General features: G+C 42.7%; 1 protein-coding gene across 1 annotated transcript in view; it reads left to right on the top strand.

Moving 5' to 3' along the window:
* GRB2 (growth factor receptor bound protein 2) overlaps positions 1-14,641 on the top strand; it is a 94,248-nt gene extending 79,607 nt beyond the window's left edge. Inside the window, exons 3-6 of the mRNA XM_066235627.1 lie at positions 655-752; positions 8,424-8,546; positions 11,570-11,738; positions 12,478-14,641. Of these exons, the coding sequence (XP_066091724.1) occupies positions 655-752; positions 8,424-8,546; positions 11,570-11,738; positions 12,478-12,663 (576 nt within the window). The 3' untranslated portion in view covers positions 12,664-14,641. The remainder of the gene's footprint in view (positions 1-654; positions 753-8,423; positions 8,547-11,569; positions 11,739-12,477) is intronic.
* Positions 14,642-15,382: the final 741 nt, after the last annotated feature.

The following is a 15,382-nucleotide window of genomic DNA, read 5'->3' as shown; positions in this document are numbered from 1 at the left end:
TGTAATGCACAGGGAACAGTATTAGAACACTCATTTGGGATTTGAAAATCTACATGTGAGTCACTACCTGGTAACCTTGGATAGTCAGGTCACGTTTCTGGGTCTGTGTTCACTCAGTAGAATTCAGTGTGTCAGTGTGTGTTGTTTTTCCAGAATCGCCACTTTCAAACTAGTCTGTTACTTTTCCCTGTTATCCTCCCTTCTGCTGTTCTGCTGAGGGTTTACGGTTAGATGCTTGGGAGCCTGAACTCTCATTTCCAGGGACAATTTCTTCTTCTTTTTATTAAAAAAATCTTTTTTATTGATTTGAGAGAGAGAGAGATACACATTGAGTTGTTGTTCCACTTATTTATGCATTCATCAGTTGATTCTTGTATGTGACCTGGCCAGGAATTGAACCTGCAACCCTGGCACATCGGGACAACATTCAAACCAATGGAGTGTTGGGCCAGAGCAATTTCTTTTTATTTTTAATTTTTCTATCAGGTTTGATCTTATTCTGGTTGTTTGAAGTTATAGGAAGTCTTTCTTGGATCCATGTACCTGGTAATACTTAAAATAATACCTTTTACAAACAAACCTAAATAATAACAATTGTTTTGGTTACTCCTTTAAAAGTGAAAAGGACAGTATTGATTTTTTATTTCTTTTTAGGTTTTGAATGAAGAATGTGATCAGAACTGGTACAAGGCAGAACTCAATGGGAAAGATGGCTTCATTCCCAAGAATTACATAGAAATGAAACCACATCCGTAAGTTGGGCCCTACTGTCACATCTACCTGATTGTTTCCAGTAATTTTTGTTGTTGTTGTTGTTTTTGTTTTTGTATTTTTCTGAAGCTGGAAACAGGGAGAGACAGTCAGACAGACTCCCGCATGCGCCCTACCGGGATCCACCGGCACGCCCACCAGGGGCGATGCTCTGCCCCTCTGGGGCGTCGCTCTGCCGTGACCAGAGCCACTCTAGCACCTGGCGCAGAGGCCAAGGAGCCATCCCCAGCGCCCGGGCCATCTTTGCTCCATTGGAGCCTTGGCTGCGGGAGGGGAAGAGAGAGACAGAGAGGAAGGAGGGGGGGGTGGAGAAGCAAATGGGTGCTTCTCCTATGTGCCCTGGCCAGGAATCAAACCCAGGTCCCCCACACGCCAGGCCGACGCTCTACCGCTGAGCCAACCGGCCAGGGCCTCCAGTAATGTTTTTAAAATTGAGGTCGCCTGGCTTGTGGTGGCGCAGTGGATAAAGCGTTGACCTGGAACACTGAGGTCGCAGGATAGAAACCATGGGCTAGCCCAGTCAAGGTATATAGGACAAGCAATGAGCAACTAAAATGAAGCAACTATGAGTTGAAACTTCTCACTTCCCATCTCTCCTTCTTTCTCTTCTCCCTGTAAAAATCAATAAATAAAATCTTAAAAAAAAAAATTGAGATCACTGGGATGTATATCATATTTTAATTCAGTCTTCCCAGATAGTTAAAGTGTATGATATTGTATGTTAATAGTATATCTGGGCAGTGCTGTAACCAATGAAGCTACCTGGCCAGGGCAACACTATTGTTTTTTGTTTTGTTTTGTTTTCTGAAGTGAAAAGCAAGGGAGGTAGAGAAACAGACTCCTGCATGCGCCAGACCAGGATCCACCCAACAACCCACTAGGGAGCGATGCTCTGCCCATCTGGGATGTTGTTCCATTGCAACCAGAGCTATTCTAGTGTCTGAGGCAGAGGCCATAGAGCAATCCTCAGTGCCTGGGCCAACTTTGCTCCAATGGAGCCTTGGCTGAGAGAGGGGAAGAGAGAGAGAGAAAGAAAGGAGAGGGCAAAGGGTGGAGAAGCATATGGGCACCTCTCCTGTGTGCCCTGGCTGAGAATTGAACCTGGGACTTCCACACACTGGGCCGACACTCTACCACTGAGCCAACTGGCTAGGGCTACACTATTGTTTTAAGTAAAACAATTGTTTCATTATTTAAAGATCACCACTACCCTGCCCCGTATCTCCGTTGGGTTAGTTAGAATGTTTAGAGAGTCGTCCTGATATGCCAAGGTTGTGAGTTCGTTCCCTGGTCAGGGCACATACAAAAAGTAACCCATGGGTGCATAAATAAGTGGAACAACAAATTGTGCGCTCGCTCTCTCTCTCTCTCTCTCTCTCTCTTCCTCTCTCTTCCTCTCTTCCACCCCCTTTCTTGCTCTAAAATCAATCAATAAATAAAAAATTTTGCAGCAATAGTTTATAGCCTGACCAGTGGTTGCACAGTAGATGGAGCATCAACCTAGGACACTGAGGACCCAGGTTTGAAACTCCAAGGTCACTGGCTTAAAATCCAAGGTTGCGAGCTTAAGCAAGGGGTCACTGACTCAGCTAGAACCCCCTGATCAAGGCACGGATGAGAAGCAATCATTGAACAACTGAAATGATGCAACTACAAGTTAATGCTTCTAATCTCTTTCCCTTCCTATATCTCTCTCTCTCTTTCTCTCGCACTTAAAAAAAAAAAAAGACTGTAGAAAACTATGGAGTGTTACATGAGTTTCTCCCCATACACATACCCCTTTCAGAGATAACCATCACTAATAATTCAGTGTGGGCCAAATGCTATCTTATGAACTGAATCTGTTCTAAAAAGATGATTCGCTTTCGCCTGACCAGGTGGTGGCGCAATGGATAGAGCATCAGACTGAGATGTGTAGGACCCAGGTTCAAGACCCTGAAGTCACCAGCATGGACTCATCTGGCTTGAGCAAGGCTCACTGGCTTGAGCAAGGGGTCACTCGGCCTCTGCTATAGCCCTCTGGTCAAGGCACATATGAGAAAGCAATCAGTGAACATCTAAGGTGCTGCAATGAAGAATTGATGCTTCTCATCTCTCTCCCTATCTGTCTGTCTGTCTGTCCCTATCTGTCCCTCTCTGTCTCTGTCACACACACACAAAATAATGATTCACTTTCTACAAAATGAAACAAATAATTCAGGAGCTTCACCATATAGCTGTCTGTTGGTTCATGCCTTGATCAGTATATTCTTGCATAGTTCTTATTATGTGGCAGAGACTGTGCTAGGTGCTGGGAAGTTAGCTACTGTAGTTAAATTACTGTATAACAAAATGTCTATGTATGTAACATGAAGTTCTTTAAGAGGTCATATCCAGGAAGCTTAGCCTGGAGACAGAAGGTTGGGTTACCCTGAAGTTTGGTAATGGGAAGATATCTATCTACACAGACATTTCTATAATAAAGAAATTAGGATATGCTTGAAGAAAATTCTTTTTACTTCAAGGAGAACCAGGTACCTTCTAATGGCTCAATAAAAGTTTCATTGATTTACAAGGTGAAAAACAATATAATTTATAAACTTTGTTTTTCTAGTTTTTTGTTTGGAACTTGTACTATCTTATATATTTCTAACTATGAGTTTGGTCCCACCCACCCCATTTTTGGGGGGTTTCTTGAAGATTTATGCCTTCTGCATTTATACTCCTGGGAGGTGTATTAAGCATTGCTTTGCATTCTTATAGCCACTTAGCATCAATATTTGCTTTGGAAGCCGTGTGGGCTTTTCATGGACAGAGTCATGGAATGCACTCCTCGGAGAGAAGCACTTGAGTAATGGTTATTGGGAGTGGGCAGGGCTCCTTGGTTCACAGTGCATCTCCCTCACTTGGCCCATGGAAGCCAGATAATGTGTGCACACCTTTTCTTTCAGTCCATCCTCAGAATAGTTCAAGGTTTGGTTAAACTTCTGTGAAAGGCCAGATAATAAATATTGTAGGCTACATGCTATCTGTCATGACTCATAGTCTTCTTCTTTTGAGTTTTTTTAAGCAACGCTTTACGATTTTAAGAAATGGTCTTCTTAGGTTGTGGGCAATATAAAAACTGGACAGATTTAGGCAAAGGGCCATGGTTTGCTGACTCCGACCATAAATCCAGTGATAACATAATGACCTTAAGTTCCTTTTCATTTTCATATTTTCATACTGAAAGAACCTCTTACTGTAATTTTTGTGTTAAGTAAAATACCTGTGGCTCTAAATCCTTGTTTTCCTTTGGATTGTTTCAGGTGACAGACATTTCAAATCCAGCTATTAAAAAAATATAGAAAAGACCACTTTCCTTGGAAAGTTGTGGTTACTGGCCTGATTGGTTGGTTAGCCTTTTAGGAAGAGTTATTTCATACCTGGTTCCCCACTGAAAAGAACTTGAAGCCCTGGCGGGATAGCTCAGTTGGTTAGACTCTAGAGCAGGGGTCCCCAAACTTTTTACACAGGGGGCCAGTTCACTGTCCCTCAGACCGTTGGAGGGCCGCCACATACAGTGCTTCTCTCACTGACCATCAATGAAAGAGGTGCCCCTTCCGGAAGTGCGGTGGGGGCCGGATAAATGGCCTCAGGAGGCTGCATGCGGCCCGCGGGCCGTAGTTTGGGGATGCCTGCAGAGCATCATCCGGAAGAGCAGAGGTTACTGGTTGATCTCTGGCCTTCCTCTCTCAAATGAATAAAATAAACATTAAAATAAAGAACTTTTATTCAAAAATTGATTGGGAAGCATCCAGTATAGGTGCTCTTCACAGACTTTAGCTGAAAATTTATTCCAAGCTCTGAGTGGATTGCTAAAAAAAGACCATGACCTTGTACCTATGTGGTAGTTGGTCTTACAGGCACGTTTCATGTTATGGCTGCTCTGTGGCTGGACACCAGTAAGTATATAGAGTTAGTGTCAGTTTCATAGCTACGAGAGAGCAGAGTACCAGGTCTTTCCTCCCCTCTTCTTCCTCTTCTCCCTCCCTTCTTCTCCTCCTCTTTTCCCCCCCTCTTCTTCTCTCCCTTCCTCTCTCCCACCCCTCCTCAAAACCTTTAGTTTTTGTTAGAAAGAGGGAAATTTAAAATGGGGTATGACCTAATATAGCATTTGAGTTAACAAATTAAATACAGACTACAAGATGATTGTTGGCATTAATGTTGCAAAATGAGTTGTAGATACAGGGGCTGGGTCCAACTATGCTTTCACATTAAATGCATATGGGTGGGAGTTTATGGGATGTAGCAAGGAATTAAATTGCAAAATAAGCAGCTTCCTCCCATTAGCTTTCTCCTTTGCTATTTGTGTTGTGGTATAAATCTATCTCTAAAGATTTTTAAAATTTTGACCATAGCCATGTAGTTTAAATACAGTATAAAATAGTATAGAAATGTAGGGTGATGGTATTTAAATGTTGTAACTGAGAGTGATAGCTATTCCTCATACAGTATGATAGCCCTTATATTGTGGGACATCCTTGGTAGGGTGGGGAGCAAATGTGTGTGTGTATGTGCATGCGCACACACATGCATGCTTAGCAAAAAATGGGAGAGATACAAAAGAATGTTTACTTAATAAAGTCTTCGACTAATTTTTTATTTATTCAGTCTGGGTGCTTGTAACGGATATGTTTACTTTGTAAAAATTCCAGTTATTGTACCTTGCTTCAGTTTTTGGTTTTTTAATTGAAAATAAAATTGAGTTAATTTTAAGTGGCAGCAAAAAACCCCTGCAGCTATAGCTAGGTATCTGTGCAGGTAAAGGAATGTCTAAAACATACACATGTAACTGCCAACAGCTGCTGTCTCTGGGGAGTTTGAGGGAAGAGTATTGCTTTTTATTTTTACTGCATGCACATCTAGGATATTTTCATTTATATGTACTGCTTGTATTTTAAAAAGCAGGAAAGGAAAGGAAAATGCCTGCCTGCTAGGAAGATCTTGGGGTTCTAGGAGGAAAGAGTATGGCTGTTGAGTACTTCACCCCATCCCAGGCAAACACATGCCTGTGCATGCAAATACATTATAAACTTGAAAGCACCAAAGATTAAAATAGAAAATATTTAAATGGTCTCAAGTATTAGTCTCAATACTGTTACTCTCCTTTCATAACTGGAGATCATTCTATTGTATTCATGTGAATTTTTATGTGTGTGGCCTAACTTACAGGCACTGGAGGACTTACCCTTGAGTTATTTGTAGAAGCAGGAAAATAGACTGTATCAGCCACTCAACCTGTATTAGAAAAGAAAATGAGAAAGAAACAAGTAGGTAGATTTAGGACTGTCTAAAGCAGGGGTAGTCAACCTTTTTATACCTACCACCCACTTTTGTATCTCTGTTAGTAGTAAAATTTTCTAACCACTCACTGGTTCCACAGTAATGGTGATTTATAAACTAGGGAAGTAACTTTACTTTATAAAATTTATAAAGCAGAGTTATAGCAAGTTAAAGCATATAATAATAATTACTTACCAAGTACTTTGTCGGATTTTTGCTAAGTTTGGCAGAATAAATCTTTATAAAACAACTTACTATAGTTAAATCTATCTTTTTATTTATACTTTGGTTGCTCTGTTACCGCCCACCATGAAAGCTGGAACGCCCACTAGTGAGCGGTAGGGACCAGGTTGACTACCGCTGGTCTAAAGGTTACTAATAGCAACTTCTGAAGGTATCCTTTCTAGCAGCTCACATCTCTGTTTGAATTTTAGTATATTCCTTTTTTTTTTTTTTTTTTTTTTTTTTAGTATAGTATAGTATATTCTTTTGGAGACCTCTTGCCAATGCAGTTACTAGTCACATAGGTTAGTGGACTGTCTGGTACATTTATTATTATAGTTTGTATATTTAACAAATGTTAGTTACCACATAAGGATTTTAATGAAGCAGATAGGTCTTTATTAGTTCTAAGAAGTGTGGTTGCTTTTTAAAAATAATCATAACAATACATTAAAGACAACTTTGAAAAGAGAACAGTGTGCTTGACCAGGCTGTGGTGCAGTGGATAGAGCATTGGACTGGAATGCAGAGGACCCAGGTTTGAAACTAAGGGGTCAATAGCCCAGCAGTAGCCCCCACCACCCCGTCAAGGCACATATAAGAAAGCAATCAATAAATAAGGAGCTGCAACAAAGAACTGATCCTTCTCTCTTTCTCTTGTCACAAGAGGATGGACGGATGGAAGGAAGGAAGGAAGGAGAAAGAGAGAAAGAAAGGGGAAAAAAAGGAGGGAGATAAACAGGGAGGGAGGAAGAAAGAAAAGAAAGAGAAAGGGAAGGAGGGAGGGAGGGGAAGGAAGGAAGGAAGGAGGAGAAAGAAAGAAAGGGGAAAAAGGAAAGAGGGAGGGAGAGAGGGAGGGAGGAAGAAAGGAAAGAAAGAGAAAGTAGAGGGAGGAAGGAAGGAAGGAATGAATGAATTAAGGAAGGAAGGAATTGATTTTTACAGTTCATCCATCTTGATTAGTATGGTTTTCATGTGAAATACTTAGCTGTGACTTTAAGGTTTTTTGTTGTTGTTTTTGTATTTTTCTGAAGTTGGAAATGGGGAAACAGTCAGACAGACTCCTGCATGTGCCCGACTGGGATCCACCTGGCATGCCCACCAGGGGGCGATGCTCTGCCCATCTTGGGGCGTTGCTCTGCCACAATCAGAGCCATTCTAGCGCCTGAGGCAGAGGCCACAGAGCCATCCTCAGTGCCCAGGCCAACTTTGCTCCAATGGAGCCTTGGCTGCGGGAGGGGAAGAAAGAGACAGAGAGGAAGGAGAGGGGGAGGAGTGGAGAAGCAGATGGGCACTTCTCCTGTGTGCCCTGGCCGGGAATCGAACCCAGGACTCCTGCATGCCAGGCCGACGCTCTACCACAGGCCATTTGGTCCCACAGTTCTCCATGAATTCACCCTCTTTTTCTTGTGTCCAAAGTGAATTAGCATTGGGAGCAGAAGAATCTAACTAGCTCCAAATGAAAAATTGAATTTTGCAACTAGCCTAAGCACATGGTAAATTATGATGGTCCTGATGGCTCCTAACTAAACTTTGATAAGGATGACAGAGACTGGCTTTGCGAGGAATGCCAGCATTAGTTACTAGTGTATGCTGCCCTCTCACATCCCGAACCTCTTCCCTTTGGGCTGATCCAAGAAGTAGCCCTGTCTCAAGCGTCTGGGCCTTCCAGCTTTCCTATCCCTATTTCCCACTGGAACAAAGCTACAACCTTATCAGATGGCTCCAAGAAGGAATCTGTCTCCCCTTCTATGGTCAAATCAGTAGGCCTGGGCTTTCCCCTTGCCTTGCTATGTCAGTAGGGAGCCAAATAGTCTTTGGCCCCAGAGACCCATTTCTGAATGTCTACCTGTATAGGAAGAGTGGTATACAATCATGTATTATGAGTCACTTTCTGGAGAGTGGGGTAAGGTGAAGTTGTTTGAAGGGAGATGGTCCATCTTTCAAAGGAGGACTTGACTGAACGTCATCCTGACTGATGGAGTGATTGGACATGTTGAGGCTAAAAAGGAAAGAAGGAGGTCCTTCCCCTGGCAAAGACTGGTCTGTTACTCACATTTCGGAGGCTGCATATCCCATTTCTTTCTGGGAAAGCAGATGTTGACTGGTTTGCCTTCTTTTCTTAGGTGGTTTTTTGGCAAAATCCCCAGAGCCAAAGCAGAAGAAATGCTTAGCAAACAGCGGCATGATGGGGCCTTCCTTATCCGAGAGAGTGAGAGTGCTCCTGGGGACTTCTCCCTCTCTGTCAAGTAAGTATTTCCTGCGTGGTTGCTGGGAACCCATCTCAGCTGATACGAGTTGTGAAGCCATAGGCCAGGTGTCTGGAAACACATACTAAAGTTTGCACATGGATATTTTACATCTCAGAGATGTTACATTAAAATTCTAATTTCTGGCCCCTATTAAAAATTTATTCTAGCAGCACTGGGTTTGGATTCCTGTGGAAGCAGTCTAGTTGGTGACAGCCGCTTCAGACAGAGACAGCATGTACTTGCCAGTTCTCCCTAGTCCCACCCCTCTTAGTGCATCCAGACACTGCTCTGTCCTCACCCTCACCCTTCCCTCTGGGGGGGTTCCTGCACACTCTTGAGTGGTTGACTGATGGCTGAGTCAGCTGCTTTTGTGAGCCTTCATCAGGTATCTAGCTTAAATCTAAAAAAAAATAATAAATTAAAATAAAATAAAAATCTGCCAGCACTGGCTTAGGCCCTTCACATTAATTTAAAATGTAAGTCACCACAAAGGTTTTTGGGGTTTTCGCTTTCCCCATGGTAAATTTAGATGTGGAAGGGAGCTGGTGAACAGGGACTGGGAAAGACAGGATGTTTTATGACCTGGGAGTCATGGAGAATATAAATTGGGACTTAGAGGATTCTAAGCAAATCAGCTCCCATTTGCAACATAAGGATATTGAATCAAGTTGTCATTTCCATGTATTTTTGTCTCAGTCCTTTTCTGGTTGATAATATATTATCACAGGAACCCCTTCCCAGGAAACTTACACATCAGTTCATCATTTAGGTGACAAAGAAGTGAGTAGTTTAAATTTTTTTTTTTTAATGAAGGCTATAAGGATTTATTTGCCATTTACAAATGATGTAAAGATTTTTTTACTTTAAAAAAATCAACTGAGTATCTTGTTTCATTTTAAGACCAAATATGTAGTTAAAGGGTTTTTTGAAATGTAAATTTAATGTAGAATTTTTTTCTTCAGTGAAGATAGATATGGGAGGTGGTTTCAGGTGGTATTTGCAATACCTTATAGATGTTTCCAGCAGTTTGTAGTTCCAACATGAAAAAGTCATACTGGATTTAATTACAACTTTTTCTCATCTAACAATGGCTTTTTTTTTTCTTTTATGTAGACTTTGATTTTTAGAGCAGCTTTAGGTTCAGCAGAAGTTAGTGGGAGGTAGAGATTTCCCCCACACTTCCACATGCTTTTCAATGTGCAAATGTAAATGCATGTAAATGAGGGTCTGGTGAGCACCTTCAACATAGAAGGATCATTATGCTTCTGATGAACTTATATATTTTTAGTTTTATTGAATTTACTGGGATGACACTAGTTAACAAAATTATACAGGTTCGAGCGCACAGTTTCATAACACATCTCTGTTATGTGTGTTCATCCCCTCCAGTCAAGTCTCCGTCCATCACTATTTATCCACCCCCATACCCTCTTCTGCCTCCCCTTACTAACTTGTATTTCATCATCTGTTTTCCTTATATTTTATACTGACCTGAGTGTAAATCAACCAATATAGGACAAGGAGTACAAGAGTTAATCCTTGGACCTCACTGTGGCCACTAGCGTTTAGTTGGAGGCCTTGTCTGAGTATAATTAGTCAGTGTGTGCGGTAGCTGCCGAGAAGCTCCCACATCCATTTTATCAAATAAAAGGTTTAAATAGATCATATACTATATTTAGTATTTTAGAAATAAAATCAAATCCGGTATCATTAACAGTCTTGATCAACCACAAACACCTTCGCAAAGGAGGTTCAAGAATCTAGTCTCTGGATGTTTCTCTAGTTTTGAGATGTTGTGCATCTGTGATGGAAAACGCTGTGGTCCTATCAGAAACCAGTTTACTACACAGAGGGAGTGGACTTCTGTGGGGCCAGAAGTGTCATTTGAATATGTCCTTCCTCATAAAGCTTTCTCTGCATTCATCTTTTTTTCTCTCTTGAAACAGCAATACTGCAGGCCTTGGTGAGTGTGGTAGGAATTTAACCCTCACTTATATCAGTTTGCCTGTGTAAAATCAGTTTCGTTACAAGTCATTTCTCTTAAAGCCTCAGAACTTGTGGATGGCGTTCAGGTGAGGATTTACTATACTGTTTCTGAACACTTGGCATCTCATTGTTGGTGGATTCCTAGAAGCTCAGTGCTGCCATCTGCTGGGTTTTAACGAAGTGTTTCTTTTCTTTAGTTTTGAGATTACGGGGTCAGGAGAAGAGACTAGTTTCATTTATTTAACAAATCTTCCTAGAGTGCCTTTTGAGGGCTGGGCACTGGTGTAGACACCAAGGACTCAACGTAGGACAGGCAGAGCCTTCGCTGAGCTGACATGTTGGCCGCGTAGCACTGTGCTAATGGACCACTGGGCTCAGCCAGGCTCCTGCTGCTTCTGTGGGCCAGTGTAAAGGGGGCTCTACCTTTTACCAGGTAGAAAAACCTTTTCCTTGGATGTGAGGTGGGTACCTGGGCCTCTTTATTGTCCCAATATGTTCTTTTGTTCTGAGACCTTTTTCCCATGAGTTGAACTAAAGTGTCCTGGAATGGAACACATGACTTTAGCTGTTTCCAGTTACAGAACTATTGAAAGGATGTCCAGTCCCTCCTCTTCGTACCTTACTTCCTTTCTCACCTTTTGTAGTCTTTAAAATCACATAGGATTTTAATTCTTTTTTTTTCATTTGTAAAGATAATTAAGTCGCTGTCCTTGCCTTAAATAGACTGTTTCTTTCCTTCGTTGCCATGGGGGGCACACCATAGGTAGGGATTTTTTTATTTACAAACATCTTCAGAATTAGACTGATGGACAGGGTTTTCTGTCTGGCAAGGATTCTTCATGTTGTCAGTGGTAGTCTTCAGTGGAGCTCAGTGATCATCCTAACTTCCAGCCAGAAGTCATGCCAGGCTGCAGTCCTGGTCCCCTTAAGCTGTGAGAAGTGTTGCCTTCTTGATGGGCAGATGGCCTCGGGGGTACCCAGAGCAGAGCCCCTGACCCTGACCTGGTCTCCTGTGTGTTCCCTGCCCCTCCCAGGTTTGGAAATGACGTGCAGCACTTCAAGGTGCTCCGAGATGGAGCTGGAAAGTATTTCCTCTGGGTGGTGAAGTTTAATTCTTTGAATGAGCTGGTAGATTATCACAGGTCTACATCTGTCTCCAGAAACCAGCAGATATTCCTCCGGGACATTGAACAGGTGCCACAGGTAAGCCTCATAAAAGAGAGGTGGAATTATATTTAGCAGTGAAAACAGCTCTTCAGGCAAGCAGGTACCTCTTCAGAGGATTGCTTCTGAGGTTTCTACATTCATCATTTAAAATGTTACCCTTAATTCATGTGAAAGATTTGAATCTGAAATAAAATAGTTTTGCCTTTTCCAGAGGCTGCTCCTCTGAGGCAGTGTGTTGCTAGTTTAGCATTTGAGTCTCTAGGAGTGAGGGTCTTTAACACACTCTATTATATTCTTTCCCTGGAAGCAAATTGTGATGAAAGTTACACTTGCTCTGATAAGCACTACCGTATCTTATTCAAGCTCTTGATTTTTTTGATTCTATAAAACATTCAGGATTTTATAAGTGATAAAGTGATGGGAACTGAAGCATTTTCAAATGCTGGGATTTTAAACAGAACCTGACGGCTCTTTCCAAAGTGCTTTCCCCTTAAAGGAGCACTTGCTACCCTCTGCTTAATAATATGACACAACTGGCCACCGAAGGAGGAGCTGCTGTATAATTTTGAGCATTGGTTAAAGATTACATTGCCCCCACAGAGAATAATCTTAGAACATTTAAGAATAAAGGGAGAAGGGATGAGAAATGGGGGTTATTTCAGGAAATATGGAAACGTTGGCACACATCTGTTGCCCCATGTAACCAGTCCTACTCATGGGGGCTGACTACAATCAGGATGCAATATATATGTTTTTCCCTGCCCCTCCTCTGCAGCAACCAACGTACGTCCAAGCCCTCTTTGACTTTGATCCCCAGGAGGATGGAGAGCTGGGGTTTCGTCGGGGAGACTTTATCCACGTCATGGATAACTCAGACCCCAACTGGTGGAAAGGGGCTTGCCATGGGCAGACTGGCATGTTTCCCCGCAATTACGTCACCCCCGTGAACCGGAACGTCTAAGAATCAAGAAGAGATTATTTAAAGAAAGTGGAAAATTTAAAACACATGCAAATGAATTAAACCCACACGCTGCCTCTAACAGCAGCCAATGAGGAAGTTCAGAATACCTGACTGGGTCACCTGGTGATCCTCTCAGTTTGGTTGGAACTTTGGGGGGTGGGAGGGGAAGTTGGATATAACAATGCCAAAACTTACCTATAAATTAAGAAAAAAGTTTTTATTACAAAATTTCACTGCTGCTCCTAGTTCTCCTCCTTTGTCCTTTTTTTCATCTTTTTTTTTTTCTTTTCTATTCATCAGTGCATGACATTTAATGCCACATACAGTCCTAACTGATGCCAATAATAAAAGAAAAGAAACCAAGTGGGCTGGTATTTTCTCTATGCAAAATGTCTGTTTTAGCTGGGATGACTGAAGTAACAGCCATGGCTGGTTCTGCACATACACACGAGAGTGAGAGGGGAGGCTCTGTACTGTATGTTTGTCAGAGGCGGGAGCAAATAGGAGTCTGCCTTCCAGCCCCCCACCCGTGTGCTTTGTCAGAGTTGGAAATAGACTGGGGTGAAAGGAAAGAGTGTTGCCCCTCATGACTTCCTGAGAAAATTAAACTGAAAACCTGTGTCTCTTTTTTCCACATTGTTTTCCCTTCCAAATGGTATTCCTGAGCATGTTGTTTTTCCATAGTGCCTTTTTTCTTATTTCAAGGGTTGCTTATGAGTGGTGTTTTTTTGTTTTGTTTTGTTTTTGTATGTTAAAAACAGTCCAGAGCTTTTCAGCCAATTTGTCTCCTACTCTGTAAATACTTTTCCCTTAGCGGGGAGGGGAGAACAAGATAGAGAAGAGAGGAGGCAAGTAGAAGTGGAAGGTGTGGACCTTATGCCTGTCCTAAGCCTGGAGTCATTAAAATTCAGCTTTAATATTTGTGAGCCCCCTGGGGTTGAAGCAGATGGAAGCCCAGGTATCTGGGGTCGCTGCCCAGGGAGCAGTGTGACCAGCTGCCAGGGCAGGAGGACAGGCTGCAGCTCTGCCCACAGTGGACTGGATCCAGCCTTTGGGGGGAGGGGTCAGCATCTTTGACTTTGCCATCTCAGGTGTTGTAAGCCCCCCTCTTTAGTACCCAGAGACCCCCCCTGACACAAATCCCTGGAGCCAACAAGTTTCAAACACAGGAAAACCCAAGGAACGCGAACTGTTGCTAAGTATATCAGGACATACTGTATTCCTACATTGAGGTAGAAAGTGAGTCTTCATTTTTCTTGCTCTGAAAACCAGGGGTATCTGTTCATGCCTTTTACCTTTTGTGTCCACACCTAACCTGCCCAGGTGAGCCTTAGGGCAGAGTTCAAGAAACAACTGGGTGGTTTTCATGTCTCCATTCACAGCGGGCTGTGTTTATAGCTGCTCCACCCCAGCGCCCAAAACGGAAATGTCTTCATCACACAGGGATGGCAGGAAGGAATGATTGGAAATATAGGAAGGCCAAGTCCACTGAAGAGCTCTCAGTCTGTCTTCTGTCAGCTTCTTGTCCCTCAAAATGATGTGCCTGTGAACTTTATCCACCTAGTCCCTTTCCCACAACACAACTGGGGCCAGGAGTTGGTGATGGCCTTGTGTTCTGAAGCGATCTTCAAAGTCTCCCTGGACTCTGGTTATGGAGCCAGACTGTGCCCAGAGCACTCAGAGGCTCAGCAAGCGGCTGCCCTTCTGGACAGAGCATTGGGCCTCTTCTTGCTCCCTCCCTGACAGCTTCTCCTTTCCTCACTGATGATAAAAGGAATCTGGCATTCTATACCTGGACCATTTGATTGTTTGATTTTGGAATTGGTGTATATCATGAAGCCTTGCTGAACTAAGTTTTGTGTGTATATATTTAAAAAAAATCAGTGTTTAAAAAGAACTGTGTACTTCTTTAACTCTGCGGATAGCGTTTGGTAGGTAGTGTTTAACTGTGAATAATAAACATACAATGAATTCTTCACTCTGTATCTTTTTTTTCCTCCTTTGCCTTAAAATAAAAATCTAAATAAATCTCAGGTGTTAGGTCAGGGAGTCAGGACTCTTATGTCCTAATTTCCAACTCCTAGCTCCTTGGGGAGGGGGGCATGAGCGTCTGGCTGGGCTCCTTGAGGATTGATGCCCACACTTGGCTTGTACTCAGAGTGCTGGGAGAGCCTATCCACAAGGAAGGTTTCCGGGCCCCACCTTCACACACTCCAGGATTGTGGTCGAGGGCATAACATATTCTTGGTGTTTCTGATAGAACCGTACACCACAGTTTGGAAGTTTTGTGAGGACAAAAAGCACAACTGATTTGGTTCTTGTCTCCTCGCCCACCTCCTATCCCCGCCTCTGAAGTAAAAGACGGGGATAGAATGATCTGTGCTGAAGCAACTGATGTGCTAAGTAGCTAATGTGTACTTGTTTGCTCAGGAAGCTGCTTTTACAAATGAACCTACACCTGTTTACCACACCAGCACTGGCTACAGAAGACCAAATAAGATTTGTTCAGAGTGAAGAGAAGAAACAAAACCCAAGGAATTTTCACTTGTCTTGGTCTGATTCCTAAATAGAGCCCTGTATCCAACATCAGCTATGGCTGCCTAGCTTGGGCAGGGGAGTTTCAGTTCCTTCTCTACAGTGACCACGCGTGAGAAGGAACTCACCCAGCACTGTCCTACGGGGAGCAGCAGATCACATGGTCCACCTAGGCTAGCTACTG

Source organism: Saccopteryx bilineata, chromosome 6, assembly GCF_036850765.1.
Source record: "Saccopteryx bilineata isolate mSacBil1 chromosome 6, mSacBil1_pri_phased_curated, whole genome shotgun sequence".
Classification (NCBI taxonomy): Eukaryota; Metazoa; Chordata; class Mammalia; order Chiroptera; family Emballonuridae; genus Saccopteryx; species Saccopteryx bilineata.
The sequence above is the reverse complement of the archived record's forward strand: the minus strand, read 5'-3'. Positions and strand labels throughout refer to the sequence as shown.